Here is a 12,473-nt window from a genome sequence, read left to right on the forward strand (position 1 = left end):
AAAAAAAATTTTTTTTTCATTGTTATATGTATCCTAGTTTTCCCTTATTTGATTGCCGAATCTTGTGAGCTTGCTATATTTGTCTGTACTAGTATTAAAACTATTCTTCTTAGTCACTTTTAAAAGTCAAATTTCTTACCTATATTTCTGCACTTCGGTCACAACAACTACATGAAGTGCTACAGGCTCAGGGCAGAGTGGCTGGAGAGCTGTATGGCAGAAAAGGATCTGGGAGTCTTGGTCAACAGCCAACTGAACATGAGCAAGCAGTGTGCTCAGGTGGCCAAGAAGGCCAACGGTCTCCTGGCTTGTGTCAGGAAGAGTGTAGCCAGCAGGATGAGGAAAGTGATCGTCCCTCTGTAATCAGCGCTGGTGAGGCTGCACCTCAAATACTGTGTTCAGTTTTGGGCCCCTCACTACACGAAGGACATTGAGGTGCTGGAGTGTGTGCAAACAAGGGCAACAAATCTGGTGAAGGGGCTGGAGAACAGAGGTTATGAGGAACGGCTGAGGGAGCTGGGTTATTTAGTCTGGAGAAGAGGAGGCTCAGAGGAGACCTTATCACTCTCTGCAACTACCTGAAAGGAAGTTGTAGTGAGGCAGAGGTCGATCTCTTCTCCAAAATAACTACTGACAGTCCAAGTTGCGCCAGGGAAGATTCAGGTTACACATTAGGAAGAATTTCTACACAGAAGGAGTAGTGAAACATTGGAACAGGCTGCCCGTGGAAGTGGTGGAGTCACTGCCCCTGGCAGTGTTCAAGAAATGTAGGTGAGGCACTTAGGGACATGGTTTAGGAGGCGTGGTGTTGAAGGGTTTACGTTTGGACTTGATGATCTTAAAGGTCCTTTCCAACCATAATGTTTCTATGATTCATACAGAAGTGTTGTTTTTGACCAAATCATACTTGCTAAGGTTGCCTCCTGTGATACTATATTTTAATCTTAATGTTTTATTAACTTCCAGTTATACACACCACTGTGAAGCAGAAAAAGGGTAAAAAGCACCAAAGAAAGAATATTAGCAGTCATTAAAATGCTGTATACAAAAATATTAATTAAACAAATTGATATATCTTACAATAGTCTAAACCAAGTACACTTTTCTAAGTAGCTCTTAAAAAAAGAGCAGCAATTCAAAATTTGGTGAACTATCAGGATGTCACATTTGTCAAAAGTCTTTAAAACAATCTAAGTTTTGATATCTATTTTAAATTTTGTTCTGTTGCAATAGAAAACTTTAAATTAGTATAAAACTCTAAAAGCAAATCACATTTAAGTAAATTTGGTAGAATCATGCATTTAATAGATGTCTAAGACTTAATATCTCCTCCCAAAACTAGAATTGTTTTTTCCATAGCTCTAGTTAATTTCACTATAAAAAGTATATTTTTTCCCAAGCATTGCAGAATTTTGACAATGGTGATGGAGATTCAGTTCTAAATTAAAACATCTAATTTAGATATCTATATATATGTTTTGAAGTGTGTCAATTTGTGGGAGTGCATTCAGCTTCATTGCATAAATATGACACTTAACTTTTACTTTCGTTTAAAGTGCCCTAGAGTACCCGAGACAGGGCTGACAAATACACCAGAAAATTTACGTTTTTCTAGCAGCATTCTAGACTGTATCAACTGGAGTGCAATTAGTAAGTCTTGGGAAGTGATTATTCCCCTTTACTTGTCTTTTTTTTAGACTGTATCTGAAATAATGCATGCAGTTTTGAGGTCTTCAATACAAGATATTGATAAAATGGAGCAAAGTCAGGTGGAGGTCACCAAGATATGCAGAGCTGGAGCACTTGCTCTATGAGGAAAGACTAGAAGAGCTGACCTTGTTCATCCTGGAGCAGAGATGGCTTTTGACAGTACCTGCAGGGAGGTCACTGAATAGACAGAATCAGGTCCTCCACAGTGATTCATGGTAGGAAAATGAGACATGACAGGCAAAAGTGGAAATAAGTAAAAGCTGGACATAGGTAGGTTTTTTTTTTTTTTTTTTTTTCCTTCCTTCCTTTGTGAGGACAGTCCTGCAGTGGCACAGGTTGCCCAGAGAGGCTGTGGAGTCTTGGAGGTTTTCAGGACCTGACAGTATAAAGCCTTGAGAAACTTGGTCTGCTCCCATTGGGTGTCCTTGGTGTGAAAAGGCACAGGGATAGCAACACGCAAGTGAGCTAAAGCTGCTTGAGTCATGCCCCAGGTGTCTATTATTCTCAGTAGAGATTTAGTCAGCACAGTCAAAAGAACTAAAGAGGACTTTTTCACTCCACACCAGACACATTCATCAGCTGAATCTTTCTTTACAGAATTATTCTGAGAAAATTTCTATTCACTGCAATAAGAATTAAGAAATGTATCTATCTCATATGTACAGAATTCCATCTGAGATCACTAAGACTTTGTAGACCAGACATATCTGGAAAATAAAAGGGAAGCTCCATCTCCATATGAGGAAGAACTTCTTTCCTGTGAGGGTGACAGAGCCCTGGAACAGGCTGCCCAGAGAGGTTGTGGAGTCTCCTTCTCTGGAGATCTTCCAAACCTGCCTGAATGCCACCCTGTGTCCTGTGCTCTGGGTGTCTCTGCTGGAGCAGGGGGGTTGGACTCAGTGATCTGTAGAGGTCTTTTCCAACCTCAACCATTCTGTGATTCTGTGAAAAGAAAGTTTTTTTTTTGTTTGTTTTTTCTATTTTGATTTATTCATAAGGAATCCTTAAAGAATCTGATGAAGAAAATGTGTTGGGGATGGTCAACTAGATAAAGGATTTATGTCAAAATATTATAATTTTACATGGCTACTTTTTTTCAAAGATCTGCAAGACTCAAGAAACATGAAGGCTGATTAAAATCTTTGACCACAGGGTTTACTTCACTGAATATCTAAGCCATTTATGTTTAGGGAACCAACTTCATTATTTTTTGCAAAGACGTTTGATTCACATTTCAAAGGATATATTTTTCTGATTGTGTCATTTAAATACTTAATTTTATAATCATTAGTAAATATTATCTAATGAATAAAAAATTCCTTTTGGTTATTTTGTGGAAAATATTGAAAATACTGAAATATATGTGAGCATATGTATGTAAAGAATCATTAAGCAACCATTCAAAAAGAAGAAAGATGAAGTTACAGTGAATATTGTGTAGTGTAGCAGAGTAATTCTAGGAGAAAAAATGATTTGCAATTGAATTTCTGGAGTTTTAGTTGACTGAGTAATGAATTAGATATTTTTCTTGTTAAAAAGAGTATAGCACATTTTACACTGAAAAACACTGCAGACATTTCAGCGATTCTCAGCAAATTTAGTATGAACAACCTATTTGAAGTAGTTAATATTTTGTTTTAATAATCAAGAGTTAGGTAAGAAGTGAATGAGGAGTCAGTAGGAGAGACATTCCTGTTCCCATTTCAGAGATCTTATCAAGCAAGAACTGTGAAAATTTAGCAAGCCATGGAGTGGAAGGAATTAGATACTAAAGCTGCAAACTGTAAAATTAAAAGGGCAGTGGAGTTATATGTTTATGGTGTAGATTTTATCTATAGCTGAAAATTTAGCTGTAGATGTCAAAAAATGTCAAGAACAGGAAGAGGAGATGCATGAGCCAAAATGTAGGTTAGATAGTTGTTGGTGTCATGTTGGCAATAAGACTAATAAAAGTAAGCAAGATCTTTTTAGTACCCCAGGAAAAAAAAAAAAGTGTAGTCTTAACTGATGATTTAACTGTTTTTCGTTGTTGAAATAAAATATAGGTAACTATTGGTTACAAAGTGCAGCAAAGTCAGGTTTTCTGGTCTTCCTACTACAGGAGAGTAGGTGCAGCAGATAAATTATTTAACATGCCAGTATTAATTATTATTTAAAATGCACATATTTGCATACCACAAGTTAATTCCCTTATTTTCTCTATTTCTACACAGCCGAGGCAATGAGAACAGGCTAGCACTACGGCGACAGACCATTCTCCGGGAGAAGGGCAGGAGGCAGGCCAGTCGAGGGCCTGCATATATGTTTAATGACCGCTCAACAAGTCTTTCACTTGAAGAGGAGCGCTTTTTGGATGCAGCAGAGTATGGAAATATTCCAGTGATCCGTAAAATGCTGGAAGAATGCTCCTCACTCAACGTAAATTGTGTGGACTATATGGGACAGAACGCCTTGCAACTGGCAGTTGCCAATGAGCACTTGGAGATCACAGAACTTCTGCTGAAGAAGGAGAACCTGTCTCGAGTTGGGGATGCCTTGCTTTTGGCTATTAGCAAAGGTTATGTTCGGATAGTAGAAGCCATCCTAAATCACCCTGCATTTGCTGAAGGCAAGAGGCTTGCATTAAGTCCTAGCCAGTCAGAGCTCCAACATGATGACTTCTATGCATATGATGAAGATGGAACACGATTTTCCCATGACGTTACACCAATCATTCTGGCTGCTCACTGCCATGAGTATGAAATTGTCCACACGCTGCTGAGGAAAGGGGCTCGGATTGATAGGCCACATGACTATTTCTGCAAGTGCAGTGAATGCAATCAAAAGCAAAAGCATGACTCTTTCAGCCATTCTAGGTCCAGAATCAATGCCTATAAAGGTCTGGCCAGCCCTGCTTATCTGTCTTTGTCCAGTGAAGACCCAGTAATGACTGCCTTAGAACTCAGCAATGAGTTGGCAGTGCTTGCCAACATTGAAAAAGAGTTTAAGGTGAGTTCTATAGAAGACTATCAGCTCTAACAGGCGCAGAGTTATAAAGTTCCAATAAAGGTCTTTCTTTTGTTCCCTGGATAGTATTAGCAAGATAATATGGATAAATGTGTATTTACTTAATGAATGGAGGATTTAGATCTCTGGGAATTTCTTACTGCTGTGTTCTGATCTTAATTCATGCTGTATAGGTAGAAGGTGCCAGTGAACTCATTTTCCATTTCCTGTCAGGCAGTATAGAGGGGGAGGCAGGATATGAACTTCAAACCTATGGCTATTGAAGCTCAATCTGAGCAGCTAGGGGGGGAGATGGCTCGGCATAGCCATCTTTATACACATTGATAAAATCCCCTCCAAGCCGCCTTTTCTCCAGGCTGTCCTTCTCAGTGTTTTCTTTTATAAAAGAAGCTCCCATCCTTTATTCATCTTTGTGGCTTTGCAGTACTCGCTCCAGCAGGTCCATCCCTCTCTTACATGGGACACAGCACTCCAGGTGGTCTCATCAGTGCAGAGGAGAGGCAAACAGTTAACCTCCTTAAACCTGCAATGTTTTTCCAGCCCAGGATACCATTTGCCTGCTTGGCCACAAGGGCACTTTGCTGGCTCATGGTCAACTTGTTGTCCAGCAGCACCCCTGTAGGCTTTGCAAAGCTGCTTTCCAGTCTGTTGGTCCCCAGTCTGTAATGGTGCCAGATGGAGAACTTGGCATTTCTCCTTGTGGAACTTCATGAGGTTCCTGTTGAGGAATTTCTCCAGTCTGTCAAGGTCCTCCTGAATCAGAACACAACCATCCAGTATTATCAGTCACCCTTCCTAGTTTTATAAGATCTGCAGGCTTGCTGAACATGCATTCAGTCTCATCATCCAGGTCATTAATGAAGATATCTGATGACAACTCTCTGAACACATCAGGTCAGACAGTTTTCAGGCCACATCACTGATCACTTATCTAGCCTGTAGTCTATCAGCTTGTCTATGAGGAACTTGGGGAGACAGTGCCAGAAGCTTTATTGAAGTTGAAGTAGGCAGTATCTGCCGCTTTCTCCTTATCACCAAAGCAGACATTTCATTGAAGCAGGCTATCAATCAGGTTGGTTAAGCATGATTTTTCCTTCATATATTCATGCTGTTAGTTCTCAATCATCTTTCTGTTCTTCGTATGTCTGAAAATCGTATCCAGGATTAGTTGCTCCATCATTTCCCAGGCATCAAGGCAAAGCCTGTAGTTCCCCGGATCCTCCTTTTTGCCCTGCCTGAAAATGGGGAGATATTTGCAGTCTTCCAGTTCCTTCCAGAACCAACTCTGCTTGCCATGACCTTCAAAGATACTCAAGAGTGTTCTTGCAATATCATTGACCAGTTCCTTCAATGTTCATAGGTCCATCCCATCAGGTCCCATGGACTTGTGTATGTGCAGTTTGTAGGAGTGTTCCCTAACCTGCTCTTCCTTCAATGAGTCTAAATCTCCAGTCTGGTAGTGAAGTCATTGACAGAAATCCTTATGACCTCTATGCTTGTATATATAGTTCAGAAAAGAATATTTACACCACATGTTCTGTTTCCTTCTATTTAGCAGCTGCTGAAGATACAGACAAAGGGACTTGATTAACTTAAAGGGAAGTAAATTTAGAACAGAACAGAAAAACATGTTTTATACTTCATAAATGCTGCCTGTTAAATTCACTGCAATGTTGAATTAAATGCCATGTCTGATTTGTAGTGGCTGTATAACTTCTTTTACCACAGTTGGAGACATACAGTAAAGATTATGATAAGGTAAATAAAATCACCATCTGCAAATGTCAGCAAGAAGTATCTTCAAATGTATGCTGCAGTACACAATTGGAAAGATGAGCTGGAAGTGCAGTAGTTTGTCCTTGGTGTCACCAGGATAGGAAATGAGACACATGCAAGAAAACATGGACTGGTTTGGAAAACAGCCTTCTCCAGCCCACAATAATGTATGATGAGGGTGCATGACCTCGCTCATCCCTCTATGACTTCTAGTTCCTCTTTTGTTTCAGCATTCTTCTCTAAAATCTCTACTTCCTTCCATCCTAGAAGCTTCCATCTTAGAAACTCTGCTTGTAGCGTAGTGACATATAAAGACTTGCAACAAGATTCTGAGACATCGTCACTTATCAAAAACAAAGGACTAGACAAGAGACTGAACAGCTCCATATAAATGAGCATAAAGCAGCCAAGGTCTAATAGGGGACAGACATGCTCTTTAGAGTAGACCAAAACTGAATGGGAACATAGAGGAACAGGAGCACTTGGCAACACAGAAATGGCCAGAAATTTAAGTCTCCATTAATTTAACATTTCTTCAGAAGCAGACAGCTGACAAGCTAAGGGTGTTTCTTGAACATTTTTGTAGGCACTGAAAGCATATGGAGGTTCTGCACCTGGGGAGGAATAACCCCAGGCACCAGGACAGATTAGGGGTTGACCTGGTGGAAAGCAGCTCTGAGGAGAGGGATTTGGGAGTTCTGGTTGACAACCATGGTTCTAGTTAACCATGAATCAGCAATGTGCCCTCGTGGCCAAGAAGGCCAACGGGATCCTGGCCTGCATCAGGAGGAGCGTTGCCAGGAGGTGGAGGGAGGGGATCCTGCCCCTCTACTCAGCTCTGGTGAGGCTGCACCTGGAGTATTGGGTGCAGTTCTGGGCTCCCCAGTACAAGAGGGATGTGGAGCTTCTAGAGAGGGTGCAGCGTAGAGCCACGAGGATGATTTAGGGACTGGAGCATCTATCTTATGAGGAAAGAGCTGGGCCTGTTTAGCCTAGAGAAGAGAAGATTGAGAGGAGATCTGATCAACGTGTACAAGTATCTGAGGGGAGAATGTAGAAAGGATAGGGCCAGACTCTTCTCAGTGGTGGCCAGTGACAGAACAAGGGGTAATGGGTATAAATTAAAAATTAGGAAGTTTAATCTCTGTATGAGGAAGAACTTCTTGACTGTGAGGGTGACAGAGCCCTGGAAGAAGCTACCCAGAAAGGTTGTGGAGTCTCCTTCTCTGGAGATCTTCAAAATTTGCCTGGACACCACCCTGTTCCACATACTCTCGATGTCCCTGCTTGAGCAGGGGCGTTTGGACTAGATCATCTCTAGAGGTCCCTTCCAACCTTAAGCATTCTGTGATTCTGGATGAATATCACAGAAAGGTGTACATTTATACATGCATTGATGAGTGATATCATTTATACTATTCCTGGGTGATAACATTTACGATGTCTAGACAGGATGGGGGTGTGACTGAGAAATATCTGGCTTAGGTCCAGTGATGACAGCACAAAGGTTGTGTTTACAGGGAGCAGGGAATGATGACTGTTGTCTTTATGGAGTCCAGATTTGTCTTTGCTCCTGCAGCTTATATTCCTACTTCTAGAAATTTATCTAGGTAATTGTTACCCTTAATTTATTCGTGGGGTTTTCTACGATTATACAAACAGTGTTGTCTCTGTGTAAAAATATGACTTTCATTAAAACATGTTACACGTTAGTGTAATCAAAACAAGCATATTTTTAGTGCAAAGGTTGACTTGTGCATGGTAAATCTTTAGCTCCACCTAGAGTTTACCTGAGCCTTTTAAAGTATGTATAACCCTGCTTATATAAAGACTGAATTTGTTGGCAATGTACTGTTTTAAAATAAGCATATTTTTTAGTCTTAATAGAGTATTGTTTCAAAGAGCTTGCTAGTGAGTGCATATAGCAACCTCCAATACAGAATATTTACTCAGAGGCAATGAAAAGTTTTGATACTGAATTATGATGGAATTATGACTATCTAAAAACCAACTTCTCTGTCTTACACCAGCAATTAATATTAGAAATAAAACTGAATATGAAAAGGTGTTTCATACAAGGTAGGAAGTATTGTAATAATCAGAAACCACTATTTTCTTAAAAAAAAAAAAGTACTTTGAGTCATCAAGACTCTGTATCAGTGTCACCTGTCACCAAATGGTGTTGCATTTGGTCACAGATATTGTTCTTATGAAGGCAGAATAACTAGACAGATGTGTAAAGCAGAGGGTAGAAATATTTCTGTAGTAAGCAAACAACTAATTCAGTCTTAGCGGAGTGTTTTGAAATTTGCAAGATTTGCTGGAAGCCATTTAATTTAGGCAGCTTTACAACATTTATTATATAAAATATTTTTATTCTGGGGGATTGAATCAATGTTTTAATTCATTTAAACTGTGTGTCCACCCCAGAGCTAATTTCTCTACAGTGTCAAGAACGATATTGATGATATCTGACAGTTGTCTGACAGAGATGTGGCCCGGAGTTTTCAGAGGGATTCACAAAATGTGTAAGATTTACATATAGTTCAAACTGTTTGCAGCTCTCATGGCAACAGATCTTTTGTTGTATCATAGGATGGTTTGGAAAAGATAAGTGTAGATTTATTAGTTTGCTCTAAATTAATACTAAAAAAAAAAATCTTATGATTTGCTTTTCTCAGAAGAAGCATAGTCCAAATTGTCATCTCTAGGTCTGTTTTTGTTTGCAATTAGTATACAGCCCTCATTACAGTAATCAAGGCTGAACCTTCATTATGTATATTCATGCCCCTCAGAGAGAAAAATTATTGCCATGTTTTAACAATGAAAAACTGAGGCATGAAAGGAGGTGAGATGATATTTGTAAAAGGAATAATGTATCTATCTGTATATTAAAATGCCTAAGTCCAATACTTATGCCTGGCCTGGCAAAATCCTACATCGTTATAGAATCATAGAGTCACTATGGTTGGAAAAGACCTTCAAGATCATCAAGTCCAACTGTAGCTCTGATTTTGGTCTTCACCCCTGCATTTTCCTGTCCAGACGCAGGGCAGAGTCTCAAGCACTGCTCCTCGTTCCCTGTGTGTTCACTCCTCTGCTGATTTGGTCAGGGGGAAGGTGAAAAATTATTTGATCCAAGGGATTGCTGGCTTGGTCAGGACACCAAGACAGGCTGCCATTATTCCCATAACCTCTTAGAAACTACTGCAGCCACCTCCACCTCTGACACTGGTGTCTGGGTCCCTGCTTCTTCACCCTTCGTGGCTCTCTGTCCAAATTGTCACCTTCCTTCTGCAGCATGGGAGCAGCCAGCACTGTCCTCTCATCCTTGCCTTTGTCCTGTACTGCTGAGGAGCTCTGAACCAACTTGGTCACATGCATAAAATAAAGCTCACATATGTTTGTTTGCGGAATTAAGGGCTGATTCTTCGCAGGGCTTCCAAACTGGAAAACTAGACCACCCAGAAAAGTTATTAATTGCAAATTGCTTTCTCCAGTCCCTCAGGAATGCTTTTTTAAATTCATAACTCCACAACTTGCAGCAAGTATATTGACTTTATAATAAAACAATAAATAAATAAAGGTTGACATTCCTTTCCAGTGGAGGCTGCGGCTGCAGGTGGTGATGCTGCCCATGTCTCCTGTGCTCCAGCTCTTCTGCTGAAGGGACGTCAGTGCCGCTTGCGCTACTGATCACTGCTGTGCAGGAGGGAGGCCCCTTTACTGTGTTTGTGATGGAGAGAGTAAATTGGCAAGTTTTGCTGAGGAGTTTCCTACCTGCTAAAATATACTGTGTGAAGCTAAATTCAAATGGAACCATTCTGCAAAGTGTGAGCGGAGGTATCTGGCTATTTTTAAAGGTGACCGTTGTGTATTTGGCTTAGTGAAAAGAAGAACTCTCAGAAAAAAATATGTTCTTCACTAGAATAAATTAGCATATCTGACTTTTGATTTGAGAATACTGAAAGGCATTAAACATCATTGTGGTCAAATAGTCTCCTGCTGTACTATTTTAAAAATCCCTTCCATATTTCAGTCACTAGAGATGGAAAATAATGCTAAAGACTGTGTGTATGAGTATGCATGTATATACGTGTAGATGTATCTCATACCAGAAGATATGGATATACTGATACATTGCAAAATAGTTATTTATAAAGGCCCAGTTATTTTGTTGCTCAGAGTATTTAAACATGATTCTTTTTTGCTTGATATTTGTCAGACATCAATCTAGTTTATATTTATAGTATCTAGTCATAAAGGGGTGCAAGACTGACTCTCTGTTTCCTTTGCCTGTAATTCCCAAATAGCTATGTAATTTTGAGGAGAATATTTCAGTATTGAAGTGCCCAAACATTAAATACAATATACCACCTTATCTACCAGTACAAAGCTGTAAATCAAAGAGAAGATGATATATTAATCTAAAAAAAAAAAATCTGCAGTGCCAAGGATATAGGATTTTGTTTAGTTCTATAGTTTTTCTTCTGAAGACAAGAAAAATGCTTTGCACATGCATAAAATTTACAACTTGACATGAAATGGTACATCTTAGTATTTGATTTCTGTCATCTTCTCTGTATTGAAAATTTGTTAAAATTCCTTGTACTTTTATGATAGATCTGAGATATCTGGCTTAGACTGAATAACTGAAAAAATAAATGTTTGCAAATATGGCCACACTGTGGCGTGTATAACTATTTGTCTGTGAATCTTTGCATTCATCTAAATAAAAAGTGAAATGTAGATCTCACATGCAAGCCTTTGATATGCCTGAGTAATAACCTGTCATTGTGTTACTGTGTTTAATAAAGGAAAAACATACATGATACCTCCCCTCCGCAAATAAATTAGGATATTCTGTTTACTCAGAATAATGGTTTGTCTTCCAGGATGACAGGAAGGAGGTAGTCAAAATAAGGGACTGAACAAATACTGTGAGGAGGGAACAGGAGAATACTTTGAAGAACAGACCGGAGGAGGGGAAAATAAGTCCCTGTAATAAAAACATTCATAGGAGGTTACTTTGAACAAGAACCTAGGCATTACATAAGCAGTCATGAGTGGTTTATTTTATTTTTTTTTCTTTTTCATCCTTTTTTTTTTTTTGTAGGGTATGTGTTGGGGAGAAGCCTACAATAAATCAATCTTTTTAGGACTTACTAAAATTAATTTAGATTATAAGAATATCAAAATTTGTTGATACACATATGAGTGAATCTGTTAAAAGTTCTAGGCCTGGAGCGATATGTCTGAGTCTGTAGCTTAGCTTTGTATCTATATTTGTATTTATATCTATATCACAGAATCACAGAATGTTTGAGGTTGGAAGGGACCTCTGCAGATCATCAAGTCTACCACCCATGCTCAAACAGTCTGTATCTGTATCTATATCAACTCTGTATATCTATCTATCAATATCTACTCATCTATCTATCCATATGAATATCTTATGACCCCCAAAGCTTCAGGTAAGGAGTAGTTAACAAGCTATGTGTTATGATAATCACAAACCCCTTTTTTTGCCTTGTCCTTTGTCAATTATTAACCTTTCAGTCATGTGATCTAATAATGGCAAAAAGGAGAGGTTTTACCAGTTCTCTAATACTAACTGACCATGTGAATTTGTATTTCCAGTCTGCTGTGGTGTGTGGCTCGCTTTAGGAGCCAAGGGCATGCCTTTTGGAAAGCAGTGACTTAGTAAAGCACCGATAGCAAAAGCACTAAGCTGCCGAACCTGCAATCACAAAGCAACTTTCTGATTAACACAGCCAAGTCTGTCATGAGATATTTGAATATGAGAACATTGGCTTGAAATTATAGATGTGGTATTTCCATGCTCCAGCACTGGTTTGTGTTTGCAAGCTACAGCAGATGTTGGAAAATAAGAAGGAGTTCAGAGGAAATCTGCAAGAATATTTCAATGTCTAAGAAAATACAGTATATTTATCTAATTTGCAGAAAGGGTCTGCTGTCCA

The 12,473-nt window shown here is 39.2% G+C and overlaps 1 protein-coding gene across 1 annotated transcript in view; it reads left to right on the forward strand.

Annotated features, from left to right (window-relative positions):
• TRPC6 (transient receptor potential cation channel subfamily C member 6) overlaps nt 1-12,473 on the forward strand; it is a 99,698-nt gene that overhangs the window by 59,423 nt on the left and 27,802 nt on the right. Inside the window, exon 2 of the mRNA XM_088522331.1 lies at nt 3,924-4,698. Within this exon, the coding sequence (XP_088378457.1) occupies nt 3,924-4,698 (775 nt within the window). The remainder of the gene's footprint in view (nt 1-3,923; nt 4,699-12,473) is intronic.

The sequence above is a fragment of the Tinamus guttatus genome, unplaced genomic scaffold (genome assembly GCF_059628265.1).
Source record: "Tinamus guttatus ecotype Peru unplaced genomic scaffold, ASM5962826v1 Tinamus_guttatus_pri_ptg000150l, whole genome shotgun sequence".
In the NCBI taxonomy this organism is placed as follows: Eukaryota; Metazoa; Chordata; class Aves; order Tinamiformes; family Tinamidae; genus Tinamus; species Tinamus guttatus.